We start from the raw sequence: 18,708 nt of genomic DNA, 5'->3' as shown, positions 1-18,708 counted from the left end.
GGCACAGAATAAAGGAGGGAGCAGCCTGCTTGGGCTTTGCAAAATGCGTTATCTGGGGGAAGAGCAGCCGTGGTTTCCTCCACAAAAAAGCATAGATGATGTATGCTTTAATTCAATCCTCTGACTTGTAGGTGATCGAGTCATTTGTGCTGGGATTGGGGGTGGGGTGGGAGAGGCAGTGGAATTAAATTAAAATACTGTCATTTATAATTAGAAAATTTCTAGGATCTCACATTATTTTGGCAACAGGATCAAAGCTCTCATGTTTCAAGAGTATTTATAGAAAGTAACATCATAGGCATTGGGTTGGATGAGTTTAGCAGTACTGTTTTTACTTAAGATCACCATGGTCTGTCTTATCACACACACCCCAATGTGACGTTTAGCACAAAATTGTTTTTTTAACCACTGCACTTCCTAACTACTGTAAATTATACCTGTTTTCAGAATGCTCACCTGCCCATATTCCCAATGAGTATTTAAACTGTTCATAACTCAGGGTTAAGGCTAGAAGTTCAAAACAATCTGGACAACACAGTGAGATCTTGTCTCTACAAAACAATCTAAAAATTAGCCAGAGGTGGTGGCGCACACCTGTAGTCCCAGCACCTGGGGAGGCTGAGGTGGAAGGATCACCTGAGTCCAGGAGGTCAAGGCTGCAATGAGCTGTGATTATGCCACTGTACTCCAGCATGGATGATAGAGTGAGACTCTGACTCAAAATAAATAAATACAAATAAAAATATTATGCTAAGTAAAAGAAGTTACACACAAAAGGTACATACCATTTATATAAAATTCTAAAATAGGCAAAACTAACCTATGGTGATAGAAATCAGATGAGCAACTGCTTTTGTGAGGAGGATGTTGACTGGGAAAGGACATAAGGGAACATTCTGGGGTGATAAAAATGTTCTGTGTCTGTGTTTTGATAAACTGATTGTATAATACTCAAGATTTTAGCATTTCATGGCAGCTTATGTAAATTATACTTGACAAACAGGAGATGTCTGTACAGGCTGAACATCCCTAACCCGAAAATCTGAAATGCCCCCAAATTTGAAACTTTTTGAGTGCCAACATGATGCCGTAAGTGAAAAACTCTACATGTGACCTCATGTGATAAGTCATAATCAAAATTTTATTTCATGTACAAAATTTAAAGCATTGTATAAAATTACCTTCGGGCTATGTGCACAGGTGTATATAAAACATAAATAAATTTTGTGTTTATACTTGGGTCCCATTCCCAAGATATCTAATTATCTATATAAAAATATTACAAAATCCAAAGCACTTCTGGTCCCAAGCATTTCAGATGAGGGATACTCAGCCTGTAATATATATTACCAAAAGACTCATACTTAGAATATGTAAGAAATGCCTATAAATCAACAGGAAAAAGACAAACGAATTGAAAAGTAGAAAAAGACTTGAACAATAGGCACCTCACAAACAAAATATTAAAATGGCCATGAAGCATGTGCAAAGGTGTTCGACTTTATTAGTCTTCAAATAAATGTAAATTAAACTCACAACGTTATGCCACCATATAAAATAAAGAAGATGGAAAACAAGTGTTGGTAAGAACAGGGAACACTCATACACTACTAGAAGGAGTTGTAAGCGAGTAGAACCACTTTGGAAAAGTGGCAGTATCTACTAAAGTTGAATACGTATGTCCCCCATGGCCTAGCAAGTCTTTTCATAAGTACATACCCAACAGAAATACATACATATGTTCAACAGAGGACATGTACAAGAACTCTCCAGGCAGCATAATTTATAATAGCCAAAATGTGAAAACAACCCATAGGTGTACCTACAGTATATAGTCATACAGTGTGGTATATTCATATAGTACTATACAGAAATACTATAGAGAAATGAAATACAGCCACACAGATAAATCTCACAAACATAATATTGAGTGAAAGTAATCAGACATAAAGAATAAAGACACAATTCATGTAATGTCCAAAAATTAAAAAAAAAACTTATCTATGATATTAGAAGCCAGGTGCACGGAGTATCATTTCTACGAGACATGAAGGACCTTCTGGGAATGTAGCAAATATACTGCTTCTTGAGCTCAGTGCTGACTTACATTAGTGCATGTTTACCTTTTTAAAATTCATCAAGCTATTTGGTTAAGTTTTGTGCACTTTTCTGTATGCATGTTATACTAAAAAAATTCACCTAAAAAGGTGAGAAAAATGAGTATTAACTATTTCTTGTAACACACTTATGAGTTTGAAATGCACTGAATCCCAAGTGAACATTATGTCCCTCCTCATAGATGTATATACCATGACCTAGGAGGTAGTATTAGCAAAATATAAAATAAAATAAATTGAACCTAGCCGGGCTCGGTGGCTCAGCCTGTAATCCCCCGCCTTTGGGAGGCTGAGGTGAGTGGATTGCCTGAGCCTGTGGGTACGAGACCCACCTGGGCAGCGAGACCTCATCTCTACAATAAATAAAAAAAATCAGCCGGGCGTGGTAGCGCATGCCTGTAATTCCGGCTACTTGGAAGGCTGAGGCGGAAGGATCGCCGGAGCCCAGCAGGTCGAGGCTGCGGTGGCCGGGAGCGGCCACTGCACTCCAGTCTGGGCGACTGAGTGAGACTCCAACTCAAAAATAAATAAATAAATAAATAGAACCTAAATATTATCAAGTCTTTAGATCTAACTAACAATTTACAGGAAGTACAGGGGACAGAGGACCCTATTAAAGATACCAGTAGGAGTTTGATCAGCAAACTCCATAATGAGAAAAATTCTATAGAACAAGAAACCCAGCTTTTTTAAACAAATAAACTGGGAGGATCAAGTAAGGAAACCATCATGTGGCTCCTGACTGGATACCAAGTCAAGCAAGGAGCTTTTTTTAAAAAAAAGTATATTCATAGTGCAATAAGGAAAATATGAATACTTACTGGATATTTGATGAAATGAAGAAATTGTGAGTTTTTTATGTGTGATGTGAGGATAATATTGTAGTTATGCTGACAAGGAGAATTCTTGTCTTTTAGAAATGCAAAGTGAAGGCTGGGTGCAGTAGTTCATGCCTGTAATCCCTGAACTTTGGGAAACGAAAGCAGGAGTATTGCTTAAGCCCAAGAGTTTGAGAACAGCCTAGACAACACAGTGAAACCCCAACTCTAAAAAACATTAAAAAATTAGCCATGTGTGGTGGCATATGCCTATATTCCCAGGTACTTGGGGGATTGAGGTGGAAGGATCGCCTGATCCCAGGAGGTCAAGGCTGTGGTGAGCTGTGATCGTGCCACTGCATACCAAGCTAGGTGACAGAGTGAGACTCTGACTCAAAAAGAAAAGGAAAGAAATCCGAAATGAAATATTAACATAAAATGATACAATGTCTAGAACTCATGTCAAAATAATAGGGGGAGACGGGAAAGAAGAATAAGATTGGCCACAGTTGCTGAATGCTGAAGGTGAATGGTGAGTACGTGGGTTTATCTTACAATTCTCTCTACTATCATACATACTTACATTTTTTCCATAATAAAAAGTTTTTAAAACACTACAGATATTATTTAAAGATAAACAGTTGACTGGACAAACGGCAGATAACGGAAACTGTCTTTCACACTAGCAATAGGCTTCCCCACAATATAAATATCAAATTTCTGAATATTTTAAAAGAATAGTCAAACCTTTGGATTAACTGAACATCCAAGATTTTTACTGTCCTGCAGAAGATATCTTCCAAAATCTTAACAGAAAAAAAAATCCTTATGGGGAACATTCTCATGACCTCACTCAACTGTTTTTAATGCCCTTGATGATCGTCATAAATAGGAATTTTAACTTAATGAGGTATGTAACTCTGAGCAGAAAAGGCTTCAATATGTCCTCTTTCCTATTTTAAACCTAAAAAAAGATGGTAACTTTGTGCTGAAAAAAATATTTGGAAAATAAAAAAACACAAATAATAACCCAAAGATTGCTTCTCTTGCAACAAAGTCCTCTTTTCTTCCAGTATGGCGGTAGATGTGGAGGAAATAGCAAGGTTCAGAGTCTCTAACTACCCACTTTTAAAAAAATGAATTAGTAAATGTTTGTCGTTTTCCTTCTAATTTTGTAAAAACTGTCTTTTTTTAATAAAAAAATAATACTATTAACATTTTGTCAGCAAAGGGGGAACCTTTAATTTACCACCTTAACCTGTCCCTGTCTTATTCATACATACATATTAATATAGTTTAAGTATGTATATACAAAATTGTACAGTATTCAGCTTTATCTTACTCATTTTTAGATCTTATTTTTCTATAGGCTAAACAATCTTGGTAAGTGTCATTCTGGTGCACTCAATTAAAATGATCCTATCTTTATAAAATTGATCTAATTTAAATAAGTTGAGTAATCTTCATTTTCCTTTAAAAACTCTACATGTTAAAAAGCCAGAGTTATTGGGAGGCTGAAGTGAGTGGATTGCCTGAGCCTGCGGGTTCGAGACCCGCCTGGGCAGTGAGACCCCATCTCTACAATAAATAAAAAAACCAGCTGGGCGTGGTAGCGCATGCCTGTAATTCCAGCTACTTGGAAGGCTGAGGCGGAAGGATCGCCGGAGCCCAGCAGGTCGAGGCTGCAATGGCCGGGAGTGGCCACTGCACTCCTGTCTGGGCGACAGAGTGAGACTCCAACTCAAAAAAAAAAAAAAAGCCAGAGTTATTACATAACTCATATAAAAGCTCCAAAGCAATTACTCTATGGACATGTTCTGTTTGGTTCAAAGTTTGGCTTGGTTCAAAGTTCTCAGAGGTCTCATTGTATACGTTAAGCAAGCAGCATCACTGCCACCCTTCTGTTGTGAGCAAGTAACACAGAAGCAAACCATCATGTGCTCACCTCATAGGGACTGAGAGGTACAAGGCCGTGTAACTGATCCCCTTATAGAAGGTCTTTATGAATTCCCTAAAGTGCTGAGACAGCATGAGTTACCCCTGTGGAGATACAGGCCTCTGCAGTTCATCAGAGGCTGGAAGAATTGGTTAGCAGTGGAGGTAGGTAATCATTCCCAAATCCACAATGGCTTCTCCACAGCAATGCCTCAAAATGCTTCTACTTTTATAAACTCCTCCCTGCTGGCCCCAGGAAAGGTTTCTGCTCCCCCTGAACTCTGATAACCCTTGATTTCACCTTTTTCAGGACGTGCTGCCTCACCAGACTTCTCCATAACAGTGAAATCAACTAAAGGACTGAGCTGTATGTAATTTGAGTAAAGGATCCATAGCTGACTCAATTTTGTATCCTTCACAGTCAGTGCCTATTAAGGTGCCAAGCACATCAGGTCTTCAACATCAATTTGTGCAATGAATAAAAAAGCAGACTAGACTAGATGCATGAGCCACTGGATGATGCACTTGAAATGACACGCCACCCTATAACAGGTGGTTCTTATCAGCTGACCAGACTTCCCTTAACATCCTACTGTGCATTTGATGTGATGTAAGTTTTTAATTTTACTATTAATTCTGTAAGTTGCTGTCTTCCCTTCACCATCTTTTTTGTAGGCATATCTCCCTGGGTCTGGTCAAAAGCACCCCCAAACATTGCTTGGCTCATTGGTGCACTCATTTCTCAGAACTTATTACTGAATCTTGTCTATTGACAAAAACTGCCTTCTGTAACTTGAGTGGTATGCGTCATTTTTTAAAAAGGAAATTTTTACTTTCCAGTTAAACTCAGTGTTAAGTGTGTTCTGCCTTGCCTTAAGCACTATTTTCAGAAAATAAATTCTAAATTCTCACATTCTTCAAGCATCAGCAATTTCTCAGGACCAATGAGAAAACTGCCCAGATAGTCAACTACCTAAAATTTTATCACTGACCATGAAGAAAAGTACTTTATAGCTATTATACAAATCATTGCTCATTGGAGGAAAGATACTACATATAATTCTAAGTACTGCTATGCATAAGATACAAGTGTATTAACTGATGAAATTCAAGAATCAACTTTAAATTATTCTCAATCACTGGCCTGGTTTGCTAGGTACCAAAGATTATTTGGATGTTTGATCATACTGTGACTATTTCATCCACAGAAGATAAAGAGCTTTCATTAGAACAAGAGAGAGAGAAAAACCTATAGTCTGGAGAACAAAAGCTAAGAGTTCCAAGTTTTAATGGCCATGTTTCCCATAGGGTTATTGTATAAGAAGAGTAATACTATATTTTTTCCTATTCACAAATGGAAAAGAGTAAAATTTTGCTTTATTTAAGCCCAATAGTAATAATCTTACATGGGTTTCAGAAAAACGATGCATATTTTACTGTGGGATAATGAGAACCATTAGTTATTAGAGAGAACAAATTATTCTCTTTCAATTCAACAGACTTATTCATTCACTCATTTAATAGACTATCCTCTTTCCTTTTCACTAAAATGGCCTTCCCATACGGAACACCTGGCCATGCAAAATGCCACCAGACAGACTTCAGGAGGTATCTTGATGGGGAGAAATAGAGAATTTCCAAAGTGAAGCCACAAAATAAAACCAACACTTGATGCTTGCCTTTCATTTCAAGAAAAGCAATATAAAAGCAATAGAAAAAGAAAAAGGTAGTTGAAAAATATAGTTGCTCTCCACAAAAGAGTCTTAAAAATAAAAAATCATGAACTTAATAATTTTCCTAAATGAAATTATGCCATTATTCCTGATTTCTTTGTACTAACTAAATGGACAAAGTATCAAACTTTACTAAAGTTTCAATACTGTAAAACATTTCATTAATCAAAGATAAAAACCACATTAAAAGCAAAAGAATTATTTTATGTCTGTGATTAGGCAGTTGGAGGGCTTGTATTTTATGTATACATTTGTACACTTCAACTTACTTAACAGTGTCAGTTCACTAACTGCGGTTTTTTTAATATAAAGAAAACAGATTTAGAATTTTAAAAACAAATTACAGTAATTTTATGCCTACAGCTTGCACCTCTTAGAAATCATGTACCCCCCAACACTTCTCTTACTTTGTTACCACATCCCATCTCCTCCCTCCTCCTCTCAAAAACCACAGGCTACAGAAGAACTGATAACCGGGGCCTTGAAGCCCCTACTGAACAGCCACCCTAATATTTCACTTGGGTTGAAGGAATAAAGGGTGCAGATAAAAAAATTCAGCTTCTGAATAGAGCAGGAGGCAAATCCCTGCAGAGATCTGCTGGGCGAGCATCAATGTTTTCTACAGCTCTTCATGGTAACAGGGACTTTGGGGCCTATACTTCATTAATGCTTAACCTCCTGTGTAGAAAGGGGCAGAGGTAAAGGGCTAAAAGATTGTTACTAATGTAGATATGTTGTTACTAATGTAGACGTGTTGGTGCTGGCAGAGTAGGGTGGGAGAAGGACTATACAACGATGACAACTTCACATATCCTTAGTATGAAAACTGCTGTAAAGTGACAGAAGAGAAAAATAAGAAAACGCAGCTAAAAACAGGAATTGCCCTTCCATTAGAAGGCGCTGCCCAGAATAGTGTCCATATAGCCATAGCTGTGCCTAGAGGACTTTTCGGTTATGCTGTAGGGAGAGGGGCGCATAGTGGGACCATGTGCAAGTCCGAAGGGTTCTCTCTGTAGATTGAGATTGGTCAGTAATGAGACATAACACAAAACCTCTGAAGATGGGGCCAGCTTGTCTACTATTGTCTTTGAAAATAATTTGTGAAAACTGAATTCATAAGGCAGTCTATGATCATAAGGCAGTGGCAGTTATGATAAAGTATCTTTAAGCAAGTCAAAACCCGCCCACTGTTCAATTTATAAACAAAAATTATCTTAACTATAACTTCAGGAACTAACAAAATCAGCCTGGTCCCCTTGTGATATGACTAGTCTTGACATATATGAGTGGGCATCAGGTCTATCCACCCAGGCAGGCTCCATCACCCTTTATTGTCCAGTTCTTTTACTGAACTACAAGGCTCCATACTTCTTTCTCTTAAATGTCATTCATGAGACAGGCCTTTTTCCACCTGTCCCCTCTCAGTACTAGTAGGACCACTGGAAAGTTCAAAACCAAAGAAAAAAGGGCAACAGTTTGCATTTAGACCAGTTTCTTGAAGACATGGGAAAACTACTCTTTAAAAATTGGTTTTACCCACTTAAACATTGTTGGTAGGAGTGTAAATTAGTACAAACTCCATGGAAATTGGTATGGAGATTTCTCAAAGATCTAAAAGTAGATCTACCATTTGTTCCATCCATCTTACTACTAGCTATCTACCCAAAGGAACAGAGTTCATTAAATACAAAAAGATGCCTGCACTCATATGTTCACTGCAGCACAATTCACAATTGCAAAGATGTGAAATCAACATAAATGTCCATCAACTGACCAGTGAATAATGCAAATGTGGTATATATACACTATGAAATACTATTCAGTTGTCAAAAAGAATGAAATAATGTCTTTTGCAGCAACTTGGAGCAGAAAACCAAACACTGCAGGTTCTCACTTATAAGTGGAAGCTAAACTAAGGGTCTGCAAAGGCATAGAGAATGGTATAATGGACACTGGAGACTCAGAAGGGGGAGGAGGGGAAGGAGTGGGGGGACAAAAAATCACCTATCTGGTACAATGTGCACAGTTGGGAGTGGTGGGTACATTAAAGCCCATAATTCTTTGTCACTATAAAATGAAACCATGTAGCAAAAAACTATTTGTACCCCCTAAAGTTATTGAAATAAATAAAAATTTCTACATTGGTTTTAGCCAGAGGTTACGAGTAGGGGTGGGAGGGGGAGGTGCCCAATGGAAATGGAGGGAGCAAGAAGATGAAGCTCCCTGTGCTTGTACATCCATGCCATCCCATTCCTGGTTGAAAATATCTCTTATAGCCTTCTCAGGGCTAAGAAGAGGCAATAAAGTTTTAGCACAGTGATTGAAAGTACAACCTTTGGAATCACAGAGCTGGGTTAAAATCCAATCACAGCTGGCCACTTAATAGCTATGTGACAAGACCAAGTTAGCTACCTCTCTAAGTTTCAGCTTTTTCTATAAAATGGAGTAATGTAACATATTCTCATAAGGCTTTTGCAAGGATTGAATGAGATAACATATGCAAAGTGCTTATCACAGCATCCAATAGAGTAAGCACTCAATGTATAGGAGAGAGGGGAAAAAATGAAGCTAAAATAATCTTGCATTTACAGTCCCCTCCTCCCAGCTGAGGATTTATAAACATCATCAAATACAACTCAACTTGGAGAATACATTATATGATTATTTTGGTAGCAGAATTTTATCTTCTTAATTATGTTTTGCTTAGGCAAATGTCAAAAATGAGTTTCCACTTCCAGAGTAGACACTGATGCAGTAGTGGTGAGGGGGTGGCAGGGAGGAGCTCAGAAAAATACTCAACAGGGGCAGGATGGAAAATATGTGACTTGATAATTCTTCTGCAGAAAAGCCAATCTCATTCCACAAGCACATAGTGAGCACTAACTACAAGCAAATCCTACAGACTGAAGGAGTATGAATATATTTCTATTAAAACTTTTATAAAAGGAGGGCAGGAGGTAGCTACTAGCACCACGCACTAAGCATCCCCTCTTCCCTAGGCCCTGTGCTGAGCATCTCACATGCATCATCTTGTTTCTTCCTCAGAGTAGCTCTATTCTATGACTCAAAGAACCAAGGTGTAGACCAAAGTTCAGAAGTTCATGAATAGGAGAACCAGCATTCAAACCCAGATTCCTATGATGCCAAATCCCGTGGCTAAAGCCAGATGTTTTAGTGAAAGGAGGGAGAAAATTTTCCATGAAGCAGGAACAGAATGAGCAATGCCGTATTTAGGAGACACAGTGTGGACTGAATAAGAAATAAGGCTGGATATAATAGGTGGGAGCTAGAAAGTTAGTCTCTTATTGCCAAAGTTAAGAGTCTGTGAGATGCCAGTGGGTGTCTGGACTTGACTTCGACAGTGAGTGAAGAATCAGCTCAGGACTTTATTTGGTAGTATTTTCCTAAAAACATTCATCTTTGCTTATCTCTATTTTTATATAGAGATCAGAGACCTTAAAAGCAATATAACTCTTTATGTACTGGTCATCTAAAAATGGAATCAGGGATGGTTATGAAATACATTTCTAACCAAAAGGTGACAATAATAATGATGACATAGCAATGGGGACAATCTGGTGACACCACAAAAAGGAAAAGAAATTCTGAGGTCTCAGAGTTTGCTGGCAATTCCTAGGAGGATGAGAACTTAGGAATCAGTCAATTCCTAGGATAACAGCAAGTCCAGTTTTAGAATTTAAAGCTCACAGGTAATTAAATATTAAAAACTAAAATGTTTATGTTAAAAAGGTGTGTTTTCTCACTTTACATGAAAATACCTTTAGAGACAGAGACAAGATGAACCAGTGCGCAAGTTCATTAATTAAAACTATCACAACATAAACTCAATGACTACAATGGTGCCTATAATCTTCTCTTCACCCTTTCTTTTTCCATCTCTCTCTTCCCTCAGAATTTAATGAGTGCCAACTATGGATCAGGCATGTGGTTACAGAGGTAGCAAGTATGTGGAGTTCATAGTATATAAGGGAAGACAAACAGTAACCACACAACCACAAAAATAAATTCCTAACTATAAACAACAAAGTGCCAGACACAATATTATACCCATAAACAAGGATCTCAAGAGTCAAAGGAGGACTGCATGAGCTGCTGTTAGCATGTAATGGTGTATGTGAGCTTGGGACACTTACCTAACCATGTTGCAACGAGAACAGCATCAATTCCATCTATTGGTTCACAGATCCGAGCCACAACTGGGTGGACCTGCTGAGCCAGGTAGTACTGGTTGTCAATGGTTAGATTATCCTGTTTCTGCAATTGCTCAGGTGCATAAGCCCTCTGACTTGCACTGAGGTTTGATCCATCCTAAAAGAAGACATGGTAAAAAGACACATGTAAAAAGAAGACATGGGTGAAGATGTGAGCAAGTCAATCACAAATGCTTGGTCAAACACAGGGACAACAACTGAAATTTTATGTATTTACTTCTAAACACAAAGGAGTCTTTTTGACCTAAAGTTGAACATTTTGAGTAGGAAAATCAAAAAGAATGTCTTGATCTTGAGATCTCAAAAACTTCTTGATCTCAATATGGTCCACTGTCCAAGAATGTAAATCCAGCATATGCTGTTATATTTTTTGTCAAAACAAGAAACCAACAAGACAGCACTGACTAGATTAAATAATCTTACCTGCCACACCACAAAAACACAATGAAAAGACTTGGTAACAATTAGTCTAGTCAGAAAGGCTTTTTATTTTTTATTTTTTGTGAGTCGGAGTCTCATTTTGTCACCTAGACAGGAGTGCAGTGGCACAATCACGGCCTACCACAACCTCAAACTTCTGGGCTCAGGTGATCCTCCCACCTCAGCCTTCCAAGTAGCTGGGTCTATAGGCATGTAACACCACACCTGGAATTTTTTAATTTTTGTAAAGACAGAGTCTCGCTATGTTGCCTAGGATGGTCTCAAACTCCTGGGCTCCAGCAACCCTCCTTAATTTCCCAAAGTGCTGGGATTATAGGCATGGACCACACCCAACCTAGAAAGGTTTTTTAAGGAGTGATAATTTTTTAAAAAGCATATGTATGGTCTTTTTTATTATGTTAAAATATATGATCCCTTCAGGCAAGAATTCCAGTCAGCTTAAAGAAAGGGGTAGTAGTTTCTATGAGAGCTTTATGTATAATTGAGAAGCAAATGAACGAGGGAAAAAGGGGGATAAAAACCTTAGAGTAGTAATTTATATGTAAGATATAGTTAGTATGAGGAAAAATAATGTGGTGTCCTCGTAGAGTGGCAGGGCTCTAACAGCCAAATATCTGGCCACTGGAATGAAAAGTATGGTATTTTGTGCCATTTACCTGGCTCCTCCTCAAGGAAAGGAAGATGAATCAGAAAGCCTCTTCACAAGTGCTTCTTTTTTTACGCTATTAAAAATAAATGCTGTGAAATTCTACATAATTGGCCTACATACAGCCTTGTGGGTGATGTCACATCTGTGAACCAAAAAGTCATCACACTACTGGATCAACAACCAACAACTCATTCTACTCTTCCTCTTGCCTGAAACAACAGAATTTAACATTCAGACTAGTAAATTATAACTATTCACCGTGCTCAGCTGCTCGGCAGAACTGATTATAATGTGAATCCCCTTCTTTCATTCCTGCTACAAGCAGTCATTTCTGAGTTCAACACCCAGCCCAAAGCAGAGGCAACCTTCCACACCACTGTCTTTACCCGAGACCAGAAGCAGAGGCCTCTTTCTCTGGCTAGGCTCCTGATGGAAACAAACTGGGGCTGTTTATCAACTAGGCTCTATTTATTCTAAAATAAAATTAAATACCTAGAAAGGAAGCAAACCTCAAATTAAAAGACTTGTTTATTATTATTTTTCAGGAGTTCAGAACACAGAATTAGTCAAGTTTGTTGCCCTTTTAGAAGTTTCAATTATTAGATGAGAATAAGGCAACAGTCAATGACAAAAACCATGTGAAAAACCCCTTGAGCAGTATCTTCACATGCCACAACTACATTCAGACTGCCTTTTAACAAACACATAAAATCGGATTGATTTATAGAGTTTTGAAAAACTAGTCTATCATTAAGATTATAGCAATGTTGAGCTTAATAATGTTTAATAGTGAATTAAAATCAAATTTCAGAAAACCAAATACCACATATTCGCACTTATAAATGGAAGCTAAACACTGGGTACACACAGACATAAAGATGAGAACGGACACTGGGGACTCCTAAAGAGGAGAGGAAGGGAAAGAAGAAGGGTTAAAAAGCTACCTATTGGGTATCATGTTCACTGTTTGGGTGATGAGTTCAACAGAAACCCAAACCTCACTATCACACAATATACTCACATAACAAATCTGCACATGTATCCCCTGAATTTAAAATAAAAAATAATAAAAATAAAACTTGTAGAGGCAAGATTTTTTTTAAAGATACTTAAGTTATTTTCCAATATATCAGTAGAAGTTCTCACAGTAAAGCATGTTTAAAAAAAGAAAAAACCGAACAATTTTCTGAGCATACTTTCAGTTTCAAATGTTTTTATTTTAAATATTCACACAACTGATAGTTTTAATAAACAATGACCCAAACAGGCTTCTTACTGCATTTTAAAAATCTAAGCTCAAATATGGTTACATTTAAGAAACTTGGTTAAGTAACAGGTTTTAATATGTTGTGTTGGAAAAACATTTAGGCTATGACCTAAGATATATCTTCAAAGACCCAATGCTCAAGCCTGAGCAAGATCCCATGACATATGTAAGAACATATAGCATACACCTTTAAGAACAGATAAGAAGCAACACTGGTCTTCTCCAAACACCCAGGTAGTAATTCCTGAACATCACAAAGTACATATTTAAGAGAGACAACTAGGTGCAGTCGTTTCATTCAAAACTATGCAGCTATCGTTAGCAGGAAAATAAACAGGAAAAAAGTTTAAACTGGTGACAAGCTGGCCCCTTCAAACAATTATATTAAAGGCATGCCTTACAGAAATTATGTCTAATGAAAGTTAAATAATTAAATAGTTAAAATTCAGCCGTCAAAAAAGCTGATTTAACATCTGAGCACATAATTCATGTAGGATTAACAAGAGATAAGATGAGATACCAAAAACATTACTTTCTTAACTCATCTGAATTTGTAGTCTGAATAAGTTATCAGTATGGTACTATATTCTAAATATAAATTTTAAACAAAATCTGTTTAGAAGACAGGCTATTCTTGGATGGCACCTTTGCTTAGGGCAACAAATAGTCCTCTTAAAAATCTGCTGTCATACATTTTTCAAAAGCATATTCTAAAATATAGTTGTGTTATAAAACATGGAAATAATAATGTTTTTAGCAAAAAAGGTACACAGCTGTAGATATCAAACATGCTGAAAGTTATAGGCTTTCTTGGGATAAGCTAAGGAGAGTAAATTAATAAAAAGAAATATAAACTATACTTTCAAAAAGCAAATAAATTAAGGCCTAGTACCAGTGGATGGGGAAAATGGTTAAACTACATCAAACTGGGTGTGTTGTTCTACACTAGCATTAGCATTTTGAGCCTTTATATGTCAATAAGACCCAAGAAAAAGAAATCATAAGAACTAATATACAGACATCAAGGAACATAAGACTGAGCTTTAAATACATTGATTATCCTATTTTATAAATTATCAGACAGATAATAAACCACTCCAGGTTGAGCCAAAACATAACTCTGGCTTGATTTCATTATTAGATGCTATTTCACTGAACCTATATAAATGTTCAAAGTTGTGTATACTGCCATCTGCTCTTGTCATTAATAATCTAAGAGCTTTTCCATGTATGTAAAGACATAAGTGAAAAAAACCTAGCCTATTTACCAAAATCTTTATTTGCATAATATGAAAATTGTTTTTTTGAGATGAGACTTGTCAGAGGCAATATGCAAAGCATATTAAGGTCTTGAGCGAGTCAGGCATTTATGGAAATATTTTCCTGCAGGAATTGGCTTTCTCTAACAGTTCTTAATCAAGGGTAACCCTAGGAGGGAGACAGAGTCAAGTGCTGATTCCTGTCCGTGTACTTAAATCATTTGTTATGTACATCATCTGCAGTATATAACAGATATTAGCAGATTACTTTTGACTCTGATTTAAAAATACATTGACTATAGCTTGCCAAAGATCAGTCATAATGCAATAAAGTTTAAGGTTTATCTAAAATATTTTTTACTGTAAAAACACAATGCAATGAAAATTAGGATAGAACATAATTTTTTAAAAAACAGTCTTATCCAGATAAGTTATGCCTTGTGATAAAAAGTCCACACAATAGGAATTTTGGTTCAGCCTATAATCACGCATGTTGGGAGGCTGAGGTGAGTGGAATGCCTGAGCCCACGGGTTCAAGACCCGCCAGGGCAACTTGGTGAGACCTCATCTCTACAATAAATCAAAAAATTAACCCAGCGTGGTAGCGCGCACCTGTAGCTCCAGCTACTTGGAAGGCTGAAGCGGAAGGATCGCTGGAGCCCAGCAGGTCGAGGCTGTGGTGGCCAGGAGTGGTCACTGCACTCCAGTCTGGGCAGAGTGAGACTCCAACTCAAAAAAAAAAAAAAAAGAATTTCAATAAAGGCTATGACCCTGACTTCCTTTATAAGGAGAAGGGACATGCACTCTCCTTTGTTCCAGTTGGAGTTAAGTGCTTTCAAAGAAAAAAGAAAAAAAAAACTGCTCTTCTGTCTTATCCTCTCTCTCCACTCCTGTTAGAGGCATGCTATTCTCAAGAGAAACTCACACTGTTTTAAAATTTATCCAGAAGGCCTAGAGGTTCCTTAGATATGCCTTAAGAAACAGGGAGAAGGCAAGGAAGTAGTCCTCTCCACTCAAGAAAAAAAGAAATCAAACTGGTTGAATCATATGTTTTCTTCATAAGGGATGTATTTAAGATCTCCCAACTTTCTCCATATAATCATGCACTTAATATTTTTGTCAAATAATTATTTGGACACAGGTTAGGAAAAATGCCTTTAATCTCTTATTATTCCACTGGTATTCATAATGGAAACTGTTGCAAAAGGAATAATAAAAGATTGCTGCTGAACGTATGACCAAACTAACCCATATCTTCATTAAAGTTAATTTAGGGTTAAAATAGTAGCCAATGTTACAAACTTATCAAATAATTTTAATGAATGAAAACACTGGTCTTAAATGTTTTATAAAAATCCTAATGAAATATGCTATACCACTGATGAACATTTTCTAAATGCTGTAAAACTAACCACACTAAACAATATCTATGCAAGCATCAGTTCTTCAGAGGTATCAGAGTCTTCTGAATTGTAATAGTTTACCTGACAGATGACATATGACACAGTATCTCCAGCTTTCACCTTTCTCCCTCCTTGAGAATTTATCCAGAGGGCAACATGGACATGAGGTAGGCTTTTTTTATCAGGGTAATCCTGGGGATCCTTTGTCAATGCCTAAAAGAGAAAAAGAGGGAACAAAAAAGCCCTAAGCTTTAAAATAAAACCCTTCTCACACAGATATACGCTAAATACATCTTTGCTAGTATGATACTAGCCAGATAAACACAAAAATGACAGAAACTGTATGTAGAAAACATTGCCATAGAATCTTTTTTTTTTTTTTTTTGAGTTGGAGTCTCACTCCATGGCTCAGACTGGAGTGCAGTGGCACGCTCCCAGTCACTACAGCCTCGACCTGCTGGGCTCCGGCAATCCTTCCGTCTCAGCCTTCCAAGTAGCTGGAACAACAGGCGCGCGCTACCACGCCCGGCTAATTTTTTTTCGATTTATTATAGAGATGAGGTAGCGCCAAGTTGCCCAGGCGGGTCTCGAACCCGCATGCTCAGGCATTCACTCACCTCAGCCTCCCAAAGTGTGGGATTACAGGCTGAGCCACCGAGCCCAGCCGCCACAGAATCTTTAATCATCCCATCCCCAAGGCTTCTCTCTCCGTCATTTAGTAGTTAACGAAATGCAACTCTGACAAAAACAGAAATATAAACTTATGGGCCATGTCTCATAATACTTGGGGATAAAAAAAATTAAGAATTAAGACTACTATGCAGCCTTAGAGTTTCTCCCAATGTTTGCAATTCTCTCACCGAATTAACTGATTAGTTGAGACTGATGAATAATGACTACTCTGACTTAATGATCTGTTTCTCAAAGGCTCCCCTAACCACAATAAATCTCAAAGGCACCAGAAATCACTGGATTTACTCACACTGTCAATGTAAACTCTACAGAAGCAGAATGAGTTTGTTTAACAGAAAGTAAGCCCCACGAGAGCAGGAACAATGTCAGTCTTGCTCATAGTTACAATGTGTTCCAAACAATTCTTGGTGTACACTGGCAGTCAAATGTTTGCTGAATAAATTATTTCATCTACTCTGCAATAATTTACAGAATAATCTGTTCAAGTACTGTAAAGTATTACGGGATAAGTAAGACACAGTCACTGGTATTAAGTCATCTGCTATTAATAGAAGACTCTCTACCCCACACCACCTCCCGAGAAAACTCTGAACTATATGTGCTATAAGGGAGATATGAACAAAGCACTATGGAGAGAGTTTAGAGAGGTAAGAATCACTTCTATCTGAAAGCAGAAATCATGGAAGACAAAAACTTAAGCTGGTACTTGAAAGAAAAAAAAGATTTTAGGAAAATGTATAGGGGTAAGAATATTCCAGGCAGAGAGACAAGCAAAATTTAAAGGCAAGGGGTGAGAAAAGACACAGTATATTAGACTAGATCTCAATATATATGAAGGGAAGGAGGGAAATAACCAGCTCTAGTAGGGGTGGGTTTCAAAAGACAAGAAAAAGGATGGGAATGAGGATTCTGCTTGACAAACTCATCTATTCTCCAAGTGTGGCCGTCCTGCAGAGCCCTGGGGGTTCCTGACATCCTTTCTGGGAGTCACAAGATCAAAACTATTTTCATAACAATATTATCTGTACCGATGATATGAAAACAATGGTCAATAAAACTGCTGGTGCCTTATAAACATGAATCAGGGCCACAGCACCAAACTGTACTAACAGTCACTATATTCTTTATTACCATGAACAGTTAAAATAAAATATAAAATAAAATAAACCACTGTCACTTTAGAATATTCTTGATGAAGCAGTAAAAATTAATTTTTTTTTTTTTTTGAGTTGGAGTCTTACTCTGTCACCCAGACTGGAGTGCAGTGGCTGCTCCCAGCCACTGCAACCTCGACCTGTTGGGCTCCGGCGATCCTTCCGCCTCAGCCTTCCAAGTAGCTGGAACTACAGGCGCACACTACCACGCCCGGCTAATTTTGTGATTTATTGTAGAGATGAGGTATCGCCAAGTTGCCCAAGCGGGTCTCGAACCCGCGGGCTCAGGCAATCCACTCACCTCGGCCTCCCAAAGGTGCGGGATTACAGGCTGAGCCACCGAGCCCAGCTTTAAAAATTAATAATTTTTAAAGCTCTCAATCCTGAGTACAAGTCTACCATTTTGTGTGAAAGTACACACAAGGCACACCTGAAGAACAAAGTTACTCAAAGAAAAGCATTTGGACAACTGAGTTGCAAGCTAAACTAGCTGCCTTTTTCATAGAATACAATTTTTATTTGAAAGAATAACGGGCAAACTATTGTTATTCTGACTTGGGTATCTGGCAGACAATTTCTCAAACACAACCAAGTAAGTCCGTCACTTCAAGGAAAAAAACCTGACAATATATATTGTCAGTGATAAAATTCAAGCTATCAAGCACAAATTCAAATTTTAGAAAACTTGTTTCCGTCCCTGTGAGCCTGACAGTTTCCCAATCCTTAAAGACTTTTCTGATATAAGTAGGAATATTTTAAAATATGATTTTTGTTAGTGTACAGTGAAATGTGTCAGTTCTAGAAGATCTGCATAATTGAGGGAACCAACATTTAACAATGTCATGCATGCGTAAAACATAAATTCAAAGCACAACATAGACCAATAGATTTTATGTAAACGTGTATGAAAAGTTAGTTGATATGGTTTCAGATAACACATTACAAATAAGTCTTAAGAAAATATCATTTGTAAAGTTTTGGTGCAAAACCACAGAAGAATATTACAA

The 18,708-nt window shown here is 37.5% G+C and overlaps 1 protein-coding gene across 1 annotated transcript in view; it reads right to left on the bottom strand.

Moving 5' to 3' along the window:
* The window catches only part of LOC103258588 (DNA polymerase alpha catalytic subunit-like), a gene marked incomplete at its 5' end in the record, with an annotated part of 77,703 nt that overhangs the window by 50,206 nt on the left and 8,789 nt on the right, over nt 1-18,708 (bottom strand). Inside the window, 2 exons of the mRNA XM_008056253.1 lie at nt 10,758-10,932; nt 15,936-16,067. Of these exons, the coding sequence (XP_008054444.1) occupies nt 10,758-10,932; nt 15,936-16,067 (307 nt within the window). The remainder of the gene's footprint in view (nt 1-10,757; nt 10,933-15,935; nt 16,068-18,708) is intronic.

Source organism: Carlito syrichta, unplaced genomic scaffold, assembly GCF_000164805.1.
Source record: "Carlito syrichta isolate Samal-C Ts95f unplaced genomic scaffold, Tarsius_syrichta-2.0.1 Scaffold302299, whole genome shotgun sequence".
Taxonomy (NCBI): Eukaryota; Metazoa; Chordata; class Mammalia; order Primates; family Tarsiidae; genus Carlito; species Carlito syrichta.
This window is presented reverse-complemented; position numbering and strand designations above follow the sequence as displayed.